Source organism: Hippoglossus stenolepis, chromosome 16, assembly GCF_022539355.2.
Source record: "Hippoglossus stenolepis isolate QCI-W04-F060 chromosome 16, HSTE1.2, whole genome shotgun sequence".
Taxonomy (NCBI): Eukaryota; Metazoa; Chordata; class Actinopteri; order Pleuronectiformes; family Pleuronectidae; genus Hippoglossus; species Hippoglossus stenolepis.
In genome coordinates this window covers 5,261,251-5,286,358 of record NC_061498.1, presented here as the reverse complement: position 1 = coordinate 5,286,358, position 25,108 = coordinate 5,261,251, and the positions used below count along the sequence as shown (strand labels likewise).

At 43.9% G+C, this 25,108-nt stretch overlaps 1 protein-coding gene across 1 annotated transcript; it reads left to right on the top strand.

Annotated features, from left to right (window-relative positions):
• The first annotated feature begins 4,488 nt into the window (after window positions 1-4,488).
• epn2 (epsin 2) lies at window positions 4,489-24,973 on the top strand. Its single transcript, XM_035180276.2, is given in 11 exon segments — window positions 4,489-4,739; window positions 10,272-11,015; window positions 12,272-12,426; window positions 16,943-16,977; window positions 16,980-17,078; window positions 17,805-17,906; window positions 18,310-18,472; window positions 18,785-18,934; window positions 19,170-19,262; window positions 20,748-20,969; window positions 21,468-24,973. Coding segments are annotated over 10 exon segments (1,767 nt in total). The 5' UTR covers window positions 4,489-4,739; window positions 10,272-10,584; the 3' UTR covers window positions 21,785-24,973.
• Window positions 24,974-25,108: the final 135 nt, after the last annotated feature.

Here is a 25,108-nt window from a genome sequence, read left to right as displayed (position 1 = left end):
GTTTAAGCCGTTAAGCACTTTTACCTCACGCTCACCTTCATGCTCCGGGTAGAATCCACACCTGCCCCCAGCCAACATAAAACCTTTTGCATGTATGAAGAGATTTAGCTAATAAGCCGGCAGGAGTGGCAGGTATTAGACTTCATCCTGTTTCATGCTTTCTGTCGTCTTCTGCGTTTCTGCTGATTTGGGCTCCGTCTGGAACCACGTGTGACACTTTGGGCCACAGACTGAATCCTACGGCTCTTTTCCTGTTTCCACGTTACGCAACTTTGCCGGTTTCGAAACAGATGCACCAGTTATTCACGCAGCTTTATCGGGCGTCTCTGCACATCTATGACTTTCCTTATGTGTGCTGGCACGTGACTGAATGGTGGTCAAATGAATCCCGTGTCTTGCTGCCTTAGTGGCTGCTGTTTACTGCCGTCAGGGCCTGAACTGCTGGTGTGTGACAAAACACTGCTCAGTTATATAATGTAGATGAGATATGGCAAACAATCACTGACAGAGATGGAACTTTATGAGCTTCACCAGTGTTGTATTTATGGGCTGATGCATTCTGTGGTGCGGTGCATGGATTCTTTTAATTAAAGTCTGAAGAGATAAGAGGCCGGTGGACATTGCTGCATTGCATTTATTGTTAAACAACATTTGGCGGAAGAATTAGCGCATTTATTGTGTAGTTTGACTTTTTAGTTTAGTCTTTGTTCCATTGACCAACATGGAGGAGGTGGAGTGTTTGACCTGCACTACAGCCAGCCACCAGGGGGCAATCGAGAAACTTGGGTTCACTTTTGGGGAGCTGTCATGTCATCCATCTTTATATACAGTCTATAATAGTGTAAAAGTATTTGTGGGGAGTATTGCAAATTGAAATAGAGGAGAGAACTTTTCTCAGACAGGCTATAGGTCAGGAAGCTTTTGCCATTACCTCAGGAATAACGCAAAGCTCAAATATAACTGTAATAATGTAAGAGGGTTTACATGAATGTGTCCAAAACAAAAGAGACCATTTTGTGTTTGGCTGCTCAGTCAAACCTGTGTTTGTGGCTCTTTCTTCATTTGACTCATGTGCGACTCAGAATACAAATCCCTGGTCAGTGCAACCTGAGGGTTGATGACGCTCTAATAGGTCGTGAGCATTGTGAATGGGGGTAATTATATGAAAGCAGGGAGACTATGGTGTTTAATGTTAATTAGCTCTAATGACTTTTTAAATCAAGGGTCGCTGATGCTAATCACATATTGAAGGACACACATGGCTGCAGGGGCTCCGCTTGGAAGACCTCCCAAATCCCCCCCCCTCCCACAGTACTACCCAAACATTTGCATTGTGAAAAGTAAATCGCTCCTGACATCTGCTGGCTGAAACTGGAGCTGCAGGAAGACCAGATCCAGACGTTTCATGCCTCAGATGCATTCACTTCCCATTTAACTATTTTACATATGGTCTTATAGCACAGTCAACGTTTGCACAGGCTCATATGTGCTTGATAACACCCAAGGAGATATGATTAGAAAGCATAACCACTGGATAAGGAGAGTTAGTAAGTTGTTTAACATACCAAGGTGACACTTTGTGAATGTTAAAGCATGTTTGTTTGTTTTTTACATGTTGTTTGGGAAATCATTTTTGACTGAGAGACCAGAAACAACCTTGAACTTCAGTTTTATCTTTGACGACGCTGCAAAGAAAGAACGTATTTATCACATTTTGTTAGAGCAATTCCACTTGTGTTTGATTTCCTGCTGTATTATATATAATCTTATGTTAATATATAGTAGCACAAAGACACAATGCCCTCTTCTTGTCACCTCCAGTGTTGCTGGACAAACAGTGTTTAGTTTGTAATCTCATTTTTAGGAGAATCATATCTGAGCTAAATATTGATTGTGCCTGTGTGTTCCGGGAGTTGTGCTTTTTTAATGTGGCTGTTTTGAAGTCTAGCGCGATGAGTCATTTACTCCAATCTGTCTATGTAGTCAACCAGTTCATTCAGGTTTGCGTTACTATTTGTATAAACACTAGAAAATCGTTTTTGGTAAAGGTCAAAGAAGTAGGACTTTACCACCTACTTCCTGGAAATTTATGACATCTTAATCTGTTTAATGAAATGCAAACATGTCATATACATTTTTTTATGGCATCCCGATTTGCAAGTGTCCTGTCTGTTCTGTTTCAAGCAGTAAAGCATGTGTGGCTGAGCAGGATTTGTTTAAACTGTGCTGGTTGGACGTTTTTTTTGTTTGTTCTCTTTCTCACCGTCTCACGCAGAGAACAACAAACACACTTACATCAGCTTGGCTTAGGCTTCCTTTGGCTTATCCTGTGCTCCCAACATAGCAGGGAGGGCGAAGCTCCAGTGAGTCTATATAGAGACGGAGAGAAGGTTCAAAGAGGAATGAAATTGTCAGTGCTGGCTCTGGATGTATGGCATATTGATAATAGAAAGACAGAAAAAGTTTAGCGACCCCACATTGGCTGTCCACTCATACTGCAATTCAGGTGCTGGCAGGGACGCAAAACTCTCACACTTTGGATCCCTGCTTCTATTTTTAAGCAACGCAGTCTCCATTTGCGACATCTACGCATGTAGACTTCTATTCATAGCTCGCTGAATACATTGCAGGGAAACTTTCATGCCTATTTATAGCAGCTGATTAGATGGCGTGTTTTGCATGTGTTTAAAGCGTGTGATAACTTTGGCCCCTCCCTTCTTTTAAAACTAATGGGGCGGTTTCACAGAGAGAGTGGAAACGTCTTAGTGATGGAATGCTGTCCTGCAATGTTCTGCGGCTTGTTCTGACACACCTGTAACCCACACACAGCCTTGTACTTCTCTCTCAGCCAGGACAGCCATTTGCATAATGCGTTCCCTCGCGGCTTCAGTATCAGAATCAGGGTTTATTGCTAAGTAGGTTTACACATACAAGGAATTTGTATTGGTGTGTTTGTGCAACCATAAATATTTGAATAGGAAACGGTATGAAAATATTATAAGCACTAGAGGGTTGTGCAAAATGAGCAATGGATGTTTGCATTTATATTTATCGTTTGAAGTATGTAAAGTAGGAACCTTATCATAACCTTTGCCTTGACAACTAAACGTCTAACACTAACCCGATTATAAACCTGTGTAACTATCCTTATTAGGTGAAAAGGATCTAATGGCAGACATTTAATATAAAATTATGCTTTCTCTAGTGTGTTTCATCTAAATTGTATGAATTGTTGTTTTCTTCAGCCTAGAATGAGCCCTTTATATTGAAATACTTTATATTTACATCAGGAGCGGGTCCTCTCTACGGAGGCAGCCATGTTTTTTTACAGTAGCCCAGACTGGACAAATTAAACACATTTTAAGTTTTTATGACAACTGAAGGTTACCACAGGTTCTCTGTCATGTTTGGAAGGGGAGGGTGAAGTGATGGGTATTCAGCTGCAACATGCAACTTCACCACTAGATGTCACTAAATTCTACACACTGAACCTTTAAGACTTTGCATCGACTCCCATTCATTGTGGACAACTGAACCAAAACACCCTTAAAGAGCAACTTGTAGGCTACATTTTTTACATAATTCATACTCAGCCTTGTTTGAAAATTATCATTCAAAAAGTTAATCCAAGACATAAGTGGAAAGATTCAGAGAAACCAGGGGCGATTTTCAGCATTGCACCAACAAATGCTTGTTGTTCCCTATTGCGTCATATAACGTCACATAAGGGAGTAGTCACCACCGCCAACTGCGTAGTAGTAGTAGTTTGTCGAGTCTGATCGGTTGTGTTTTGGGATGTAAGCGTTTTTTTCTGGAGTTTGACATTACATTTGACCATTTGTGACCAGGTAGAATTATTGTGTTCCTGACAGAAAGAGAAGCACTGCTAGCTTCCGAGCCTGGGTGCGCTTCCACGACCAGTTCATACCTAACCACAATTCACATCTTATCCCAAATCTTAACCAGGACCTCAGAAATGTTTCCCTCGTTAAGCCTCAGCTTTGGTCCCCATGAGGTCTACTGGTCTTGAAAAAGACTGGGAAATGTCTTAAAGAGGCCATAAAGTACACACACACACACTAGAGGCTTTTCGTGGCTTTAATAAATCATGCCATGCACAAAGGAAATAAAACAATCACTGACACTACTTTCCTGCGAGGAACCTGATTAACCTGAGAGGTCTGTTCAGGCTGTCTCACAGCCAGGACAACACAAAAGAGGCTGTGCTTTAAAAAAAAAAACGATCAGACATTGTTCCCCAAGCTGCCCACATGGCATTCCTGTGAATACAAAAATAATAAAAACTTCCATTCACACCAACTATAACGAGGATAAGTGTCAGGGAAACAGGCCCGTTACATGTGGGACTACTTGTGGAGGGGTGGTCATCGGTTTTTAAAAACATTTCAGCGGGGAGAGAGAAGGACCCTGCGCCCCGAGACCAAGCCCAACCGAGCCGCCCGGGGTCACACCCTTCCCAGCCTCCCCCTCCTCCCCTCCTCCCACTGTGCCCGCCATGTTCTGGAGGAGGAGGAGAAGGAGGAGATACGTGTAGCCTTGGCTTTAGCTGGCTTAGCATTAGCAACACACGGCTAAGGCGGAGGCGCAACAAGCTCCTCGGACGCCGAAATAAGTGATCTCACCCCCTCTTTTTCTTTGGGTCGCTCCTCGGATCTGGCCGTTCGCTCGTGTATGGGTTTAAATCCCGGGATTGAAAGCGGAAGCTGACAGAAGACACGGTGAGTTTATTTTTTTCGTGGAGGGGGTTTCGAGACGATCGAGTTGTTTTGTGTGTGTGTTTTTTTCCCCTTCTTCTTCTTCTTCTCCAGAGTGTCCTGTAATCCGGTTTTCTCTGGTGATGTCTCCACCGAGCACCCGTCTTGGCTATAAGCTAACTAGCCTAGCATGCTACACGGCTATCTTAGCGGTGAAAGTACACTTGGGAGCCGGTTGGATTCGTTGTGTATCCCGGTAAAGACGCGGCTGTGGATCCGATAAACTGTCACGACCATGAGCGATCAACAGTTGTGCGTGTAGCCGAACTCCTGCGGTGTCTGTGGAAGGCTAAACCCCCAACGCTTAGCTTCGTCCAACTTTTTCTTTTTTCCAAAGCCCAAGTTTTGTCAGGAATTAGCCCGAGTCAGTGGCTGTATCTCCCCGGCGCTACTATTCAAATCGGCGGATAAACCGAGTGGACCAGGACACGCAGCTGAAACAGTTTAAAAGTCGGGTTTATCACTTTTTTTTAGCGCACAATTGAACCCCGTCCTGCTAGCGTATTGTGCTAGCTAACAAACACATACTTGACGCAAGTTTGCTCGCAACTCGCTAGCGTTAGCGGCAACAGCTGAGCGCTAGCTACTCCACCCCGAGGTAGTTATCAAAGCGACCGGGCATCTCTGCTTAACGGCACATCCAGAGTTTTATTTACAATTTAAAACTGTATTATTTAACGAATGTAGTTTTTTACAAATACGGCTGAGACATCTTATCAAGCACGGGGCGTTTGTATTAGCTGAAGCTACGTTAGCTTGCATGCTATCAGTGACATCAGTTTCAGGGAAACGCCGTGATTTGTGTGTGTGTGTGCTTCCTCAGAGAAAGGCTTGGGTTTTGTTGAATAAACACAGTTTCTGCCTCCAGGCTCCACACGGAGATTGAGAAGGTTTAACCCCCACTTCAGCGACTCAATCCAGGTACAACTTAAGACATTCTCCCCGGTGTGGGCGCTGGTCTGTTTACACGCCCCGCTTCCAGTCACCTAACCCCCGCTGCGTGTTTGCTGAAAGACAAATGAACAGTGGCAGAGTTTATTTATTTTATGGGCTATTGTAGAGGTTTGGATTCGTATATTTTTTTGTATCACGGCTCCGCTTGGCTCGTATAAACGTGGCTCGGGAGATAGGGGCAGGGCTTTGTCTATTGTCAGGATGCTCAGTCAGTCACAGTGGGTGACAGACGCATCATCGCCGTCCTCCTCCCGTCCCCGGCTTGGCTTTGTCTCCCACGGGCCGGACTGGGAGGACAAAAGGCGGGGGTGACATGCAGATCAGAAGGTGGTGTCCCTTCCTGTCTTTTCCTCATTGCTCATCGCACTGAAAGTCACTTGAGGTCCTGTGGAACCTTTGCTATTGGATTGGTCATCCGTGGGTTTGATTTGATTATGAGTTCCTGCTTAATGCTTGAATAGTTTACTATTCCTGACTGCTTGTGGATAAACCCCCGAATTTACCTGAAAAGGAAGTAAACGGATGGTTTAAAAACCATCTCGGCCGGCCTGGCAGGACAAAAGGCGCGGTGACATGCAGATCAGAAGGTGGCTTCCCCTCCTGTCTTTTCCTCATTGCTTTTCAAGATCGCCGCTCATCACACAGCACATACACTTTAAAGTCACTTGAGGTCTTTTGGAACATGCCACAGTGGATAGATCATCCGTGGGCTCGACTTGATTGGATTCTTAGTTTGGCCCTTAGGTGCTTAATCCTCGGATAGTTGAGGATTAAATGTGGTTAACGAGTTGCCTTTGGATGAACCCTGAATTTACCTGAAAGGAAGTAAATGGATGGTTTTAAAAAACCGGCTGGGCTACTTGTTGTCATACTTTGGCAGACTCGTGCCCGGGTTTCTTAACGCACAGTGAACTCTGTCACAAACAAACACATTCACAACACACAAGCCTAGTTATGCAAGCCGTCTATCTCCAGATCAGCTTTACTCTCGCTGTGTGGGCCAGGCAAGGTAGACCTGTTCTCAGAGCACTGCCTCTCGAACCTTAATGCTAATTACAACTGACCTAGGTTTTGCCAAGACGCACACATGCACGTACGCCCACGTGTAAACACATAAGATACAATCTGTGCACTTGAGTTAGACAGTTCATGTTCACTTCCTTCTTGATGGACTATTGAAATTCAATATTTGCTTGTCCAGAAGTTTTTTTCCGTCCCTGCTACATCTCGTCTGCACTGACAGCAAAGCGATAGCTATCAAACCACGTTCACGCATCACGTTCTGTTGCAGACATCAATGTCTCCATCTCATATTTCTTTGTAAATGTAAACATGACAATATCAAATGACATTGCAGTATGTTTTTCTGCCATTCCACATGCGTTAAATCTGATAATACTGTTATAAGTTAGTTCACAAGTATCTCATATGGTTAAAACATAACACAGAGGGCCTTGATTTTAACTTTCTGTCTTTACCCCTGTGTTGTCCACTGTGGATGTGGTGTGGTTAATGTTTTGCTACAACATCTATTTACGAAGGTCACGTTCACTTGTTGTCCTCATTCGAAAAACCCTGCATGACTTTTAATTAGGCCTCTTTGGGAACAACAGATGCATGTGTGGTCTGCTGTTGCAGTTTTTACCCCCTTCAAGGAGGTTATTACTCCTCTGTTAGTTTGTTGGTTGATTTGTTTATATGCAAGATTATACAAAAACAAGTATCCAGATTTTCACAAAAAATGGTGGAAGGATGCAGAATGTCTCGGTTAGATTTTTGTGTGGATCCAGGAATTTAAACATTTAGAGATAGGACATTGTTTTGACATTTTCACTGATTTCTATCAGTGTGTGCAATCTGGTTCCGGTTGAATTCAAGGACTGTTGGGCCTTGGTGGAGCTTTGCTTTGTGTAGGTGAAGAGGATATAGAGGAAATCCATATTGTTAAATGTAATCCAATATTGACAAGAGGCAGTCTTTTTTCACAACATATACAAGTAGAGAAATCTGTCGTATTATATCTCGCAGCCACAAGACTTCTCAAAGTTCCTCAAACTCTTGATTGTGTCAGATAGAGCTGTGCAGTGAAGTAAGACAGAGGGAACGAAAGCAAGGGTGGCGGCAGACGGCAGGTGCTTTGAGTTCATCATGTCAGACACTGGATTTTCTGTTCGCCCTCCTACTCTACTTGGCCTTCTGGCAGTTTCACACGAATGATGATGGGCTCAGTCATATTGAATCCGCATTGACACATTAATATGTATTTGTACATGCACACAAACATAAATTGTATGTGTGGCATCTTCTCTGGAACTTGAGGCTTGTGCAATCTAAGCAAAGAAGGACTGAAGGAAGGCGGGCAGTGTCTTTTGGTGGAGGTTGTTCCGGGGTGCGGGGGGGTGGAATGGACAAGACAGACTCTCCTCTCTTCTTCCTGTCTGCCTTGGGTGAATAGGTGATTATAACAGCAGATGTGTCATTAGGTCTGAGCTGTATTCATTCGGATGCAGGGTGAGGAGGAGGGTGACGAGGGAACGTTTAGAGGGGGTGCTCCACAGGAATCACATTTCCCTGGCGTTAAGTGAATTTACGGGATGTGCCAAGTTGTTTTCTTACCCTCTCCCAAACACACACACACACACACACACACACACCCTCCTCCTCCTCGTTTCCTCACCCTCGTCCCCCCCAGCTGTCCTTCCATGGCACTGCTAAGCAGGAAGCTCCCTGAAACAGATTCATACATATGCAAGGAAATACACGCTAATTTGAAAATTAAGAAAATCCTGTTATATTTAACACATTTGTTTAACTGCACAGACAGCCAATCACTTTAAAAAACACTTCCTCTGTTCATGAAAGTACTTTTAAGGCTTTAAGGGCATGTCGGTGCACGCTCGGTGCAGGGATCAGATGACTGAGTAGGACAAGTCATCATTGGTCTCCTCTGATAGAAAAACAGTGGGCCCTGACAGATCTCAGAAAACTTGAGCTGATGTTTATCACTGAACAACAGTTTAAATGAGATTAGGTAACTTTGCCGTGGGAATGTCTATTAATCTGCTGATGTGGTGCATGACAGCGGTAGGCGATGTGTGTGTTTGCTCAACAGATTTGCTCTGGATAAAAGTAGATCAGCCCCAGGACTAATCTTTCTAAATGATCAAGCTGTGGCACGTTTAGCAGCAAAGCCCAAACTGTATAATATTGTGTTTCAGTGGCATTGATTTTTATTTCCATGATGCCCATATCACATACATACAAAGGGACAACTGGGTAAACAGAAGACATGGTCAATTTGTGTTGCGCAACTTAATATTACATGCTTAAGTATTGTTGTATCTGGAACTTAGAAATGTTGGGCCCCACACACTTTCGAAACTGTGTGTGTGTCAGTAAGGAAGTGATTAGTAGCTGGTCTTCTGTTAGAAACAGGACATAAGAGTCATCACTCGCTCCTCTCGTCATCATCAGACTGGAAATCTCCTCTTCCACCCACCAAAGGGTGGAAACAAATTTTTACTCACTTATTGCTCTGGTTTCTCTCAAACAGTTGACTGAATGTTAAAACCGATGCATAGATAAAGGCTCATTGTGGTCTCTGACTCTCTTTAAAAATAATGCTTGAATTTGTGGACTTTATATCAGCAAAACGTTGAATATCACTCTTCTAAAACGAGCTAATAGTTTTGTGACTACTAGGTTTTAATTGTCCTATTTTCTTCTGTCTATCGCCAGATTAAAGAGGTTTTGCTCATATTTATGCTAAAACAGATTATTGATAATATTTTCCATACTGTATTTGAGTGAGACATGTAAGACACAAATTATGTAGGTTAACGTTATGCTTTTTCATCACGAAGGTTCTGTGATTAGTCCCAAATTATATTGTGTTTAGTCTTGACTGCCTTGTGTTTTCTGTGCTGCCACCTCATGCCCTTCAAGCCCACCCAGTGAGCTTCTTCACCACCTGAGGCTTTCTGAGCAGGAACAGCATGGCCACACAGACCCGACTGCCCCGACTGACGCTATTCATTTTCAACACTCTACCTTGTAATTTGCGATTGAGTCAAGTTACTGTAAACTCAAGTGAGATTACAAAAGAGGAAACACAATTCACGCCCCCCCCCGGCCTTGTCATAATATGGAGGAGGCAGGCACTGTGCGACTGCACGGAAATTACTTAGGAAAGTATCAAACCCATTGTTTTGTCTAGTTTCAAAAAGGAAGACACTACAGCTGTTTCTATGAACACATCATTTTCATTTGAATTGCACTTGTCAGTAGCTGACTTGGATTTTACCCTCGACTGACAAGAAAACATCTCTTAACAGTCTTACACTTTAAAGTTAAAAGTATTCCTTTTTTTTTTATTTAAAAGAATTTATTTTCAGAGGAGAGCATTGGATAGTCTAAAAGAAGTGGTAAGCAACTGATTTGAATGAGGAAGGGCTCAAAGTGTTGCTGTACTTACTGTGTGGGTGTAATGTAATATAATTTGACCTCCTGTTCGCTAACCTGCTGTTTGTCTGTTTGGCCCAGGTGATGGCGTGGTCATGTGTACAGCCAGCGCTGTATGTGTGGAGATGGTTTTAACAGACGTTGTTCTGGAGGACTCAGGAACACTGCACTGGCCTGGAGGAGCCTCATAAACAAACACCTGTAGACAAGAAGATTTACACATAAACACTCTGCTGCCGTGCTGGAAGATAGGACAGAGACACAAGGACACACAACACAGGCACGCCAATTCACATCCTGCGTGTTTGTGAGTTAGCAGCCCGTCACTCTATCTCCTCTCCTGTGTGAGAGTGTACATTTTTTTCCCCCTGTCTGTCCCACCTCCGCCGCCACCATGCCAAGCTCCACCATCCGCCGGCAGATGAAGAACATGGTGAACAACTACTCTGATGCAGAGAAGAAAGTGAGAGAGGCCACTTCCAACGACCCCTGGGGCCCGTCGTCTTCTCTCATGTCCGAGATCGCAGACCTTACCTACAACGTGGTGGCCTTCAGCGAGATCATGAGCATGATCTGGAAGCGGCTCAACGACCACGGCAAGAACTGGCGCCACGTCTACAAGGCGCTCACTCTGCTCGACTACCTGATCAAGACGGGCTCGGAGCGAGTGGCGCTGCAATGCAAAGAGAACATCTTTGCCATCCAGACTCTGAAGGACTTCCAGTACATTGACAGGGACGGCAAAGACCAGGGCATCAATGTCAGAGAGAAGAGCAAGCAGCTGGTGGTCCTACTCAAAGATGAGGAGCGCCTCAAGGGAGAAAGGTAAAAACTTCAATCAAATCTAATAAAAACAGTTTAATATCTTCGTAGTAGTCAGCTTTTGTTACTGCGTAGGTGGAGGGATTTTGTGATTGAGCATTACGCAGGATGCTTGGAGTGGGTGTGCCTGTCGCTTGGTGATGTCGCAATCAAACTCGGAACACACCTGTGTGTCATGCTAGCTGTCAGTGTAATGCAAAAGAGCAGTACATAGATTTACACACACCAGATTCACAATCTGTCTACATCCTCTTTCTAGGCTCATTTAGATCGCTTGACAGACAGACCTGTGTTTGATATAATTTGATTGGCCAGTGCTTGTGCGTGAGTAGTTGTTTAAACACAGTTTTACTGGCTGGTGCCTCCGCTACCGAAATTAACTTTTACCGCACGCAGCTGGAGCAGCAGTACGACATGACTCCAGTTAAAGTGAATGAGCAGCGTTTTGGTCGAGTCCTGCACCAACGTGGACCCACTATCCAGTCCTCCTGTCTTATATGTTATATGATGTTTTGCCTAAATCTGAAATTCAGTCATACCCGATTCTACTGCACGAGGGGGTATGACACTAATAGACTTCCCTCCTCAGACATTTTCTGTTTGACTAACGATTCAAATCATCAATTTTTAGGAGGCCATTTTAGAAGACTGCTGATCTCAGATCTGAATGTGAAACTCAGCAAGGTCGACCAAACCTGACCCAAACAGACCCTTTGACATGCATAGTATATTCCAATTACACTAATAATTGAATAGTTATTGTTTATAGCCTCGTTTAGATTATGATGTATTGACATAAAGCGGAGTTCTCTGCACAGGCCATGTTTGTGGAGACAGTCTTTAATGGTAATTCCAGCTTTTGTCTGGGCAGTTGTAAGGTATTGCTATTTATCTAAACCTTCCACAGGCACACAGGCGACATTTTGGCAAATTCTAGGGCGTAGCACTTTCCAGAATTAGACTGCTAGACTAACTAGCCTTGGGCAGAGGCTTCATTATGTCTTTGACAGCGTGATTCATTTTTAATAAGGATATTGCCCTGAGATTTAAGTATCGAAACCATTTGAAGTCCTGGTTCTCAGAGTGGTTTTGGTAATAGATATAATAGTAATATTATTGGTTTTAGGGCTCCAAAGATTAATCAGTCTTTTGCACCTCTTGTTTATTTTTTATGCTCCTCCAACGATAATACGAATCATGATATTTGAGTGAAGATGTCGTATTATAATGCTGTTCTGTTTTTCTTTTGGCCCTGGTAGGTCTCAGGCTTTGAAGACCAAAGAGCGCATGGCCCAGGTGTCCACAGGGAGCAGTCAGATGGGTTTTGGCCGAGGCTCGTCTCAGCCCAACCTCTCCACTTCTTACAGCGAAGAGTACGGCAGGTCAGAGGGCTCACCTGCCTCCTACCATGGCTGTGAGTACTGGCTTGTAGTAACCGCATTGATTTTTAAACAGTATACTCCATTATTATTGTGTCCCACTTGGTGTAACTTTGGCCTACATCCTGAAACCTGCCCCTCCCCCTGTTCTACTGCAGTCTGCAGTAGGGCTGCATTCCTTAGATCTCTGTCTCTCTCACACACACACACACACACACACACACACACACACACACACACACACACACACACACACACACACTGTCAGAGAGAGAGAGAAGAGGAAGCAGACTTCCACCCCAACCTCTATCTTCCGCATGACAGAGGAATCTCAGTGTTTCTCTGCTGAATCAGAAGTTCTGCGGCTGAAATTTCACATGGTTCATTAATATTCACAACAAAACCTAGCCACTGCCACTTTCACTTCCTATTCTGTGCAGGGCTGACTTGGGCTCGTATGAAGGGAACCGGACCCTCAAACACATCCACAAACAAATACATGCACTCACATAACCACGACTGCTGACAAACTCCTGAGGTAAACTGAGTCCGGCACATACAGTGTGTGGGCGCAGTGATAGACAGTGTAGCCGGGTATTTAAAGCACTTATAGATACAACATATTGGAAACCAGTATACAGGCTTGGGCATTCTTTAATGAATGGAAATGGGGACACGAAATGTTTTCTGAAGTGTGTACACTTTTTATATGTATTAGTAAGTGCAAATATAACAATGTATGGGCTCAGTTCCTACAAATGCCTTCACTTCTTCTACTTACCTCAACAGAGAGTGAGTTAATGGAAGCCTGACAAAAAAAGCAGCGTTTGAATGGATTGAAAGAAAGATGGAAATGAGAGGGGGAAAGATTTGAATAGCAACATAAATCACATTCAGGAAATGGGATAATGCTGAGAGGGTGAGAATGGAGAAGTTGAAATGAAAGAATGAACCATGGCCGGTTTTCCTTCCACCTTCTGACCCCCCGGTCCTTTGTATACAGGTGTGTGTGTGTGTGTGTGTGTGTGTGTGTGTGTGTGTGTGTGTGTGTGTGTGTGTGTGTGTGTGTGTGTGTGTGTGTGTGTGTGTGTGTGTGTGTGTGTGTGTGTGTGTGTGTGTGTGTGTGTGTGTGTGTGTGTGTGTGTGTGTGTCTGTGCAACACAAGTGGTTTCAGTTTGAATCTTCTGTGTTGCATGGAGCATGTGTTCATCTTTCATTTTGCATTCATTCTTTAATGCACCTTGTGTTTGAGTGTGTGGCTCGGAGGTGGAAGCTCCAGCAGCTGAATCATCAGTTAAGAAAGTTGAAGTGGAGATTGGCCAATAGGAGCGCGGCTGGGTGGCAGCTGTGGGCGTTGCCAGGAGGGATTTTTGGGATTCCAGCTGAATTTTCCGAGTATTGTTGTCCAGACAGGGTGTGAATGAGTGGCCATGCAAGTGTTCTTGTTGTTGTTAACCTACCACATCCCCAAGTCTGCAGAGTGTCTGAAAAGATCTAGCGTTTGCCTTATCTTGATCACTAAAATCACTTTTAATATAATATAGAGGTGTCATTTTCAGTAATCAGTAAGTTTTAGTTTTCTTTGGCTTACTGCATTATTTACTTAACACCAGTATAATACTTTAAATAGATCTGTCTTTTCAGTTACACAAGTAGGATGTGATTTCCAGCCAACAGCCATACTAGATTCTGTGGTTTTCTGTATTTATAGATCACTGGTTTTCATTTCCTTTTCATTTCAGTCTAAAAGTTGAAGGTCTGTTGTGCCTTTTTAAAGTTTTTTAACTTGACTTTAGCCATATTATCAAATGGTGTATGTGTTGCAGTGTGTTTCCCCCAATAACCGGCACATATAGTGTAAACACAGGACATTTTTATTATCATTCATCCTCATTGGTTCTCCTGACCAGTGCTCAGTCGACCTCCTGAAGTCTCCCACAAAATGTTGCAAAATGCGAGACAGTCCAACTCCTCAGAGAAACTGTCTCTCTCACCAGGTTTCTATCTGCCACCTTATTCCTCAGAGAGACGAGAGACAGAGTGTCTGCAAATGCGAGGTAGTTAGCGGTTGACACCCTGGGATAAAAGCCCTGCACACAATTATCACCACATAAATCTTCTGCCAGTGACACTAGTAGTGACCATCCCTTTTCACTTTCCCAAAAACTCTCTGTTCAGACTGAATTACACAGTAGAGGACGGAGACCGGTGGAGACTGAAGAAGAATTATTCAGAAAATGTGGCTCTATACATTTTTCTCTGAGCAGACAGAAATGTGAGGTATGCTCAGAAATTGATAGATTATCCATTTTTGGTCCTTTCCCACCGTGGTGGGTAAGAAGCTGGTGTGTTGTAGTTGGCTTTGAGTTGTTTATTTGTCTTTCTGCCTCACTACTATTAAGTGTTGCTCTGTTTGTTATTGTGTGCCAGTTTAGTCTCTCTTTGGGCTCAGTGATTACAAACTGCTGTGGAAACGCACTTTTAGTTTGTTGTTGTATTTGGCTCTAGGAAAGTTTTCCCTCCGATGGAACGACCAAATGCATCCATCACAAATGTACCACCTGTTGCACAGAACACATTCTGTTGCTTGCTAGGCACTTTTGAACGGGATATGTAACTTTAATCCCAGCACAACCTGCAGGGTTATACACTGTCTCTGTGTAGGCTTTGGTACAGCTGCGTTCACTGTCTATTTAAGGCAGGCATGATGCTTATGAGGAGTCCATGGCTGAAGTCCAACCAGCTAACCAAACACACCTTTAGCCCTGGTACTTCTGGTCACGTTCCCTGGAGACACACAGCCCAGGCATAGAACGAGGAAGGAGATGAGATGAGGACCCAGGTCTGAGGATGAAAGTTAGCTGTTGTTTGTGCTGGTTTAAGCCTGTGGTGAGCTTCTCATATATATTCTGTGCGATGGTTACTTTGCAGAAGATGAAACTAGTTAGTGGTCAACCTTTTTCAACAACAGCCAGTTCCCTTGGTAGTTTCCAGGTTGTCGTGTTTTGAGCAGCAGCTGTCTTTTCAAAGCCCAACCACCTCAATAGATGTTAGACTGATCCACGTCACACAATTGAATCTAACCACACATATTATGTTAACCATTTCGCTTCATTGGAAACATTTGATGTTGCAAATTCATTGTTACTCCTATATGGTGTCTACTGCGTACAGAAGTCTTGACAGGAAAGCGGATGTTAGTCAGATGTGAGCTTTCATAGTTCAAGTGTCAGATACCGTAATAAATCTCTAGTTTCCCTGTGTCATATGTGTGTCAGTGTTGTTGTTTTGTTTTGGCACTGTGGCCTTTATCTTTCTGTATTCATCGGCATTGAGAATAGCTACCAAAATAATGTGACATTATGTGCAAGGTCATCATGGTGTGATTTTGTGTGTGTGTGTTGGGAGTGTCCACATCTGCAGTTTGTCATGACTGATCTGTGTTGCTATTTGGAGCAGAGAAAAATTAGGTATACACAAGGAGTTAGACCATGTTTATTAGAGCCCGAGCTCCGACGGGGAATGTATAAGCTGTTGGTCATTCATCTCGTGTGCCTTTATGGTCTTTTCCTCGATTTACTGCACTGTTGAGTTTAGTTGTTCAGGTGATTACTCTGAATATGTTAACCCTAGTACACAAGCTGTGCAAACCGCCTCTAATGCACAACATGGGTCAAAAAGTGTTATTTCATGCGTAGCTGGGTGTTTCTTTGCTATATTCTTTTATAGCTTATTCTTTCTTTTTCATTTAGGAGAAGGCTCTTTTGATGACATATGAGATAGGAGAGTCCTCTATGTCATCAAAGAAGCCTTCTTCATTTAGTCTCCTGTGGATTCCAAGACACACCCACAACACCAGCTGTAGAACATAGTCTAGGTCCTCAGCACCAGAGATTTCAGATTCAGAAACAAGACCAAGAATTGCCTGCTCATTTTCCTCATCCTATTCTTTATGCGTCGTCGTAATAGCTATGTCAACCGTAAGTCTGAAATGATTGCGACAAGCCATACTCACACTCTGGATAAAGATAATCAGTAGCATATTTTCAAATGCATATCAATCAGTCTATTAAGTATATACTGTTATATTTTGAGTAGAAATGTATGGTAGCAGAATAGATGCTGTATGGGTCATTTTTTACCCATGTGTGTAAAAGTGATGAAGGAATACAAAATTTACGTTTGTTTATAAAGTAAGAAAAGAAAAAGTTAAATAATGATTTATGGTAAAAATTCATTAAGTAACACAAGAAATGAATACGGGTCATCAAGCCCAGGCCCTGTTCGCCTTCCCCGGCGGCCGCATCAGGTCCCGAGATTGGAAGTGCTTGGGCCCGCACAGTACTGCTTGCAGCCCTAGTTTAATTGTGTGTATTTGTGTGCTGCCTCATGGCCTGATCTAATCCAATAAGAAGAATGGACCTGTCATCTCTTACAGACAAACTGAAGTTGTATATTCAGTGTAACTTTCTAGTCTACATACCTGTACAGTGTGTGATGGAGACCCATGAGGCAGTGATGTTAACATAACGTTCTCAATGTGTTTGTCAGCCACGTCCCCCAATGCGGGCGGGCGGCGGCGGCGGCGGCGGGCTCAGAGCTGGAGCAGGCCCGACCTCAGACCAGCGGAGAGGAGGAGCTACAGCTGCAACTCGCTCTCGCCATGAGCAGAGAGGCTGCAGAGCAGGTACACGTGTGCACGTACACACACACACTAACATGACAAAGCAAGAATCCAGTCTTGTCATTTCTTTTACTGCGACATACTGAGTGGCTGTGATTGAAATTTACATGGATAGAAACCACCTTATTAGAATATTTCATATATATTGACGGGATTATGAATGTTGTTTTCTTCGTTTAAAGACTGAATTTTATTATTACAGTTCAAGAGTAATTATCTTTAATTAAATTCTACAACATAAGAATACTTTGCCTGTGTTGGGTAATTCTTCTGTAAATAGACAAGTGAGATTCCCACTTACATGAACATTTCTGAAGTCAGAAAAATACGGAACGATATGATTACAGCAGTGCATTTGAACCAGCTGTCATTGGAGGCCGATGAAGTTACTCACAGATACTTAGCAGTACTGAATTATTAAACACCACTAACATTGTACATCTTCAAGCCAAATGCTTTTGCACAAATAACCATGTTATTGTTTGCAAATAAGCAACTTAAACCAGGTTGCAGTTAATTGTTGCTATTTCCCCATCCAAATTCCTTTTAAACCAAATGTACTGGGACAGCAATTAATAACTTAATTTGGATGAATAGAAAATATAAATTGATGACATTGTTCTAGAAATGTCATGCAGTGTGCCATAGAAAGACTCAGTTATATTTTTAAGAAAAACTGTGAGAGGTTGTGCACATCCTGTTGTTGCTAACAGCACTCTGGTTGTTTAGGAGGATCGCATTCGCAGAGGGGATGACTTGAGACTACAGATGGCCTTAGAGGAGAGCAAGAAGGGTCCAGGTTCAGCAAAACTGCCCAAAAAGAAGAAAGAGGTAAAATACACAAACGTTGAGACTAGAGTGACTCAATTATTCCATTATTGTTGCCATGCTTCTTTAACCGTCCTGTCTCTCCCGAGCTCCTTCTTCTGCCTGACCCAGTCTGTTCCTTCAGTAGCAGTAATGAAGACACTAACTGGCAGCAGACTGCAGAGTTTACTCGTCATTATTCTGCACGAATAGCCGACTGACTGGCACACAGGGCTGCTTGACCACCGCTAGTGTGTGAACAGTGTTTGTGCTGTGGCCCTTACTGATGGTTTTTTTTTCTCCTCATCTATTCCCTTAGTATTTTTTATTTATCCCATTCTTCCTTTTCCTCTTTTGTTTGCATCCTTCCTTCTTTTCTTTTCATGTCTCCTAATATTTCTTACCCACTTTCTCTGTCTATGTCTAGCCACAGTCATCTTTATTGGATCTGATGGACGTCCCAGTGGCCGGTGCCAGTGCCGATCCCTGGGGTGCTGGAGCTCGGGCCAGAGCAGCAGCCGGAGCGGGAGCCGGAGCCGTAGCTGGAGCCGGGGCTGCTGCTGCATCAGGAGACCCCTGGCAGCCTTATGGTATACACACTCTCACTGGAAATTAATACGTGATACGATACCCTCACACTGGTGAGAATGACTTGTGTAAAGAGTCAGAATTCTGTGTGTGAGTCGTCTCTGCTCTCCACCTGCAGCTCTCAGCACTGTGACTCTTTGTTAAATAGGAATGCTGCTGCACTGGCTCAGTGGCATTGTGGCAAAGGGGGAGGGGGGCTAGCGGGAAATCTTGTGTCTCTACCCCTCCTTCCCATGTCTCCAATGATACCTAATGTTTTTGATACTTCATGCGACTCCCTCACACCTCTAAAAACTCTTCTCCCACCACCATAGGGTCTGCCCCTAAGCCAGCAGCCCCAGTTGACCCGTGGGGTGTGCCGCCTTCTGTCCCACCCATGAAGAGCAGCGACCCATGGGCAAACTCCACCCCTGCCTCTGACCCCTGGGGCTCTGCAGCCGCCCGCCCCAAGACATCCAACACAGGTGACCATCCAGTTTTTTCCACATCCATCAGTTTGTAGGGCATTTGCAAAATTCACCGCCACAACTGTACCTCCACCAAAGAGGTTAACATTTGAGTTAGTTTATCCTGGAATGATGTCTAATGTCGGCATGCTTATTGTGCTCATTTGTCTGTTAGTGCACCAAAATATCCATACTCATTCATACGTCTGTCTCCATCTGTCTGTGTGTGTGTCTGCTGTCTGTCCTCTTTCAGGTAGCTTCGACCTGTTCAATTCATCCAATGGTACGTCCAAAGAGGACTTCTCAGAGTTTGACAGCCTGCGCTCCTCCTCCTCTGTCCCCACTGGTACTCACCCTTGTCTTCGTCTCTCTAATGACTCGTGGTTTCTCTGTGTCTGTAACGATGTGTGCAGATTCAACTCTGCTGCCAGGCACAGACAGACACACACACATGTCTTGTCTTTTGTATGTAAATGGGCCCAGACCTGAGCAAAGACAGTGTTAGAACCACTGGAGTTCTTTTTCTAATGGTTGATAATTGTTCACTGCAAACTGTAAACACGACGACTGGTGGAACAGTAGCTGCTCTGCTCTGGTCTGGTCCCAGATCATTGTGGTGTAATCTATGCAGCTTTTGTCTGTATACATTAGACCTGGGCCACCTAGTCAATGGAACCTCTTTCAAATACACTTCACGCCACGTCTTGGGTGTTTTTCTCATGTGGTTTGGAAGTCTCTGGGTGTGGGAGGGTGACATTGATGTCAGACTTGTGTTTTCACTCAACACAAACACCTCTGATACAGTCAAGGACAAGGTGAGAAGGAACGCAAACACAGACGTAGAACTTCACTAACTTTTTCCAGGAAGGAAAATGCCTCTGTTGAAACTTTAGCTCACCTTGTGTGTGTGTGTGTGTGTGTGTGTGTGTGTGTGTGTGTGTGTGTGTGTGTGTGTGTGTGTGTGTGTGTGTGTGTGTGTGTGTGTGTGTGTGTGTGTGTGTGTGTGTGTGTGTGTGTAGACAAAGAGCGTCGGTGATGTTGAGGAAGCAGCCAGAACGAGCTGTTGAAATGATAACATTTGAATCAGCTCTGGCTGAAATCCACAGGATTTATGGGGCAATAATTCACACTGGGCTGATTTTATCATGAGCCCTTTTTTCCGGCTCTGGTACATATCACTTCCTGTTCTGGGGAGACCGTTTCCATCTTTGACATTTCCTTGTGTGTGTGTGCATTAATAAACATCTCTGCTGCTGCAAAAGAAAAGACTGAACAGCCAGGCTGTCTGCCGCTGATGTCCTCTAATAATAGCACCTTCTGCTCATTTTAATGCACCAAATCAACATTTTCTCACAGTAAATGTGGCTCCATACATTTATGTTTACAGAGGGTTAGTAGTTTTTTTGTAGACTTTCAGATGTCAGAAGGTTTGACTGCAAGAATGGACATAACATAAAAATTATGTAATAATAATAATAATACATAGATTTTCCCTTTTGAGAGCTTTAATATGTAACAATTCATTAAAATGTCACAACTAGACATATGTTAGATATATTGATACAGAGTTGTGTCCAGTAGATTTTTAATCAAACAACTCCCATGATCCTATGCTGCTTCACGGTGTCATCAAATTAGGTCTTTAGTTATTGGTTTGATTGAGAGACCCCTAGTGGCCAAGGTTACATATTGTACCTTTAACTTAGAATGGCTGATCTGTATTGTAGACGTACACATTCTTTTAACATACCCACATCATTTCTACATCATGGAAGTGTTGGTTCACCCATTGTAAGAGAAGCTCACTTTCTTCCTGGTTTCTGTTCTGCAGGTGATGGGGGTATCACCTCCTCTATTCCCTCCCAAGCCAGTCTCGCCAGCAGCGGCAGTCTGGACCTCTTCGACCACATGCCCACATCTATCAACACACACCCAACCAGAAAGACTCCCGAGTCCTTCCTGGGTCCCAACGCAGCTCTGGTGAATCTGGACTCCCTGGTGACCAAACCAGCCCAGCCCCCGCCAGTCGTCAACCCGTTCTTGGCTTCGACAGGTGGGAGAGGAAGAGACAATGTCACACTGTTGGTTTTAAAATCTAAACTGTTTAGCACTTTAACAGAATATATATCATCTGCAATTTAGAGATGGATAAGCTAAAAAATGTTGTACAAAATGATTTGTTAAAGAAGTGAACACGCTAATTAACGTTTAGCGATTAGATAACAGAGTTGGTGAACTTGGGAGTGTAGTCAGTAAACTAAGAGACATGGACGTACACGTCTGGGCCTGAACACACTCAACCAGACGCACCCATCTTACCTCGTCCTGTCAATACAAGCTCTTAACTCTCTGGCAGTAGAGAGTAGTCACATTAATACTTTCATAAAATGACAGAAGCACATGATCGTATTTTCTGCGGATAGTTTTCTTGAGGTAGTTTCTACTTTATCTCTTCTTATACTATTTACTGTGGTTTTCCATTCAGCAGTGCAATACCATGAACTCACTAACTTTCCCTCTCTTCCTTTGTCCCTTACCCATCGTTCTCCAGGTGGCACCGCTCCAGCGGCAGCAGCAGCAACCCACGCCAACCCCTTCCAAGTAAGCCAGCCAGCTCCCCCCACCCTCAACCAGATGCGGGTCAGCCCCATGCCCTCGGGCTTCGCCGCCATGCCCGAGTCCATGGCCCAGCCAATCACCATGGTCCCTGTGGCAGGGATGGCTCCCATCGGGCGTGCAATGCCCGGTATGGGGGTCAGCGCTGTCGGAGGTGTGGGGATGCCAGCCTCCATGTCCATGCCCCAGCCCCTGATGAGCATGCCCCCCCCGGGGCAGCCCACAGGAACCACCAACCCCTTCCTTTTGTGAGGGGGGTGACTGGGGGGGACGATTTGCCCCAGAGTTACCCCTCTCTCCTCCCTCTCTCTTTTCCACTTTTGGCTCCTTAAGAAGCTTCAAAATGAACAAGGAGATGTCTTATATCCCATTTATCCCTTTATAACCAACTCCTACCCAGGTCATAGTCCCGGCCCGGCCTCCTCCTAACTTACCACACTCCTTTCTCCAGTTTCTTTGTCTCTGTGCTAAAAGCTGCCTAGTCCTGTGTGTTCCATGCTGATCTGACGACGATGTTGGTGACCACAAAGAGTTTGCTTCTGTCTACAGACTTACAGAGTAGCAGTGGTGTTTACAGTTTATTTCCACAGAGGCACGTCAGGGCCCAGACTCTCATCCTCTGTCCTCCTCTCTCACCTGCCTCCGGTCCCTTACTTCTTCCCTTAGGACCTCTCCTCTTCTTCTGCGGTGGAGTGACGGGAGAGAATAACTGTACTAATGCCAGGATCTTATCTCTTCACTAAAGCTAATCTTTTATAAGCCCTGTCAGCTGGTGTGTCTGTGTGTGTGTCTGTGTGTGTGTGTGCACACATCTCAGTACTTTTACACTGTGTATATTCCAGTGGGTTTTACTTGCACACTGGAGTAAGGATGAGAGATGGGTTTATACTCTGTGTGTGTGCGTGTGTGTATGTGATACTAAGCAGGGATTTTGCACAATTTTTTGCTTTTTATTTTCTGCGACTGTTGGGCTCACCATTACACCTTAGCTTAGGGAGGGAGGCTCGCCCCTAAAACGACGGAGACGACGACAACACACACACACTGCCTCGACTCTCGGTACCACTCAGTCTCAACTCTCGTCTGGTCACTTCCCGTCACCATGGACACTTTTCCTGACCTTTCGCATAAACTTTGACCTCCAGGAGTCACAGGATTAACAACAAACACTCATCGACAAGAGATGAAAAGATGTGTAAATGCTAATTTTGTGTATGTACGTGCGTGACCTTGCGTTAATGCTCAGATACTAACAGCCACGCGGTAAATTAAGTGTCACTACCCAGTGTGTGTTTAGAGAAAATGACATGAACTGTGATGGCATCAGTATTTTACTGTCTGAACGTGCAGTGGGACGGTTTTCCCCTGTTTTAGTTTGTTTCTAGGGTCAAAGGGAAGAGGTGGGTTTTCTGTGTGTGCGCGCATGAGAAACGTTTAGCTTCCAAGTGTCTTTTAATGAACAGGTTTTTTCATTGGTCACTAAAGAATCAAAACAAAAGATAATGTAGACATTTGCAGCCTTAAATGTGTGTGTGTATGTGCTAGTATGTGTTACGTGTGTGTGTGCGTGCGCGACCATATATCAACAGGGGTTGCAGAGAAATGTCTGGGTTCAAAGGTCAGCCAGTCAGCATTGTGAAGACAGTTTACCTCTGAGTGGATTTACTGTGGCTAATCTATCTGAAAGAACATTATCTGGTGGACTCACACACACACACACACTTTGGGGTTGCTCCAGGATCGGTGTATTCATAGCCAGGGAATCCTGCAGCACACAGCAGCGAGACGCGTCTTGTAAACAAGCATTTTTTGTTTCTGTTATTTACTCATTAGATGTAAATTCATAGCCAAGTCTTTCTGAGTTGTGGAGCTGTGCACTAGCTAAGCCAAGTATCATCTTCATTCTCTTCTTTCGTCTCTGTTCTGTCTAGTTTATTTTTTTTTTCTCACCCTGTGGGTAGGCTTTTGTAATTCTCTTCTCTTAGAAGCACAACTGTTACCAAAGTCATAGCGACTGTGATGTGCGAGGACGTTGTAGTTTGAACAGTAGGGTCACACTTCACTGACATGTTTTGTTTTTCTGTTTAGGGAGCTCAGGCTAGCAGAGACTCCGTTGTTTTTTGTTTTTTTTATATTTTCACTGCTTTTACCCCCCCCCCCACATTTGTTTGGAACTTGTGTAAGAAAGTGTTACTGTTTGCTGCGTATCGGCACATTTACTGACGGCAAACCGAGCATCTCTGTGTCTATTGGTTGGGAGAAGTGGGTTGATGAACAGCTACAGATTATGAATTGCGCCTGGTGTTTTTTTTAGACCCTTCTTCCCTTTAGGTCACTGTACTCTCTTCAGTTCTTCACTGCCAATATTACTGTGGAAGAGGGGTTTTCTTTTCTCTTTTGTGTGGGTTGGCGCCCTCTCCTGGTCTGCTGTGATTTGATAGCTACACCAGGACCTTCCACTAGAGGCAGACCTTCATTTCTCTCAGGCAAAAGGAGGGGCAGCTCCAACCGTGTGTATGATATTTTTTTCTTTTTTTTTTTGGATGCTGGGGGCTGTGGTGATTTTTATGCTTGGGGTCTTGAACGAATGGGTGTGACACTGACCAGCAGATGTTTTTAAATCCTAACAAAATATATGCAAAACAATTTGAGCTGGAAACAGTAAGAAAAAAAGATTAAGAAGACCAAACGCTTGGATGAGTTTAGCAAAGTCCGATTTGCTAATAGAAGTATTGTGTATTGAAATGCGACTGTGATGAACTCCAGCCGGGACACGTCACTCTGTCACTGGCCTTGGTTTCACTGCGGCCTGACCTTTTAACTTTTAACTCCGGCTGATTGTGTCAAAGATTGTTTTATCGATGCATTGGTCAAAAAAAGAAAAATCACAAGGCGAACCTGTTACCGTGTTGATCAGAGTCAACGCTCCCAAACTGTCACGACACTGCAGTTCTTTACTTTTTGTTTCTGTCTCGATCCCTGGCAGCAGTTTCACAGTTACAACTTTTACGGTGCAGTGAAAATGTGGCCCGTGTGTAGCGAGCTCCTCTGTGTGTTACTATGTATTCACTATGCTTTTATCAAGAGGACTAACTGACCCTATGGACTGTCTTTGTATGCATAAACAGCCTCCTTTCTTCTTTTTCCACCTCTGTCTATTTACTCTTCTCATAGTACTGGGAGCAGGCTGCTTTTTTTATTGGATACGTGCTCAACCCGTTGGCATTATAACTGTATAATATAATTTATCATTTGTACTATTGTAACATACTGTTCTCCTGTATACCTTATTATTCTGTGTAATGGGTTTTGTAGGAAAAGTCACCGTGATATTTTAACGGCATCTAAACAAACGAACGCAGCACACCGCCCCCTGTTGGATGATGACAACTGTAGCTGCATTGGTTCAAAAATAAAATGTGTATCACTTCAGATCTGTAACTCCAGTGTCTACGTCCTGTTCTTTGTTTTACACAAATGTCCAAACGTGATCAGGAAGCTGAACTCTTCACGGATCTTCAGGTTGAGAATGACTGAAAACAACGTAAGTGTTGAATCCACATTTATTTAAAAAAG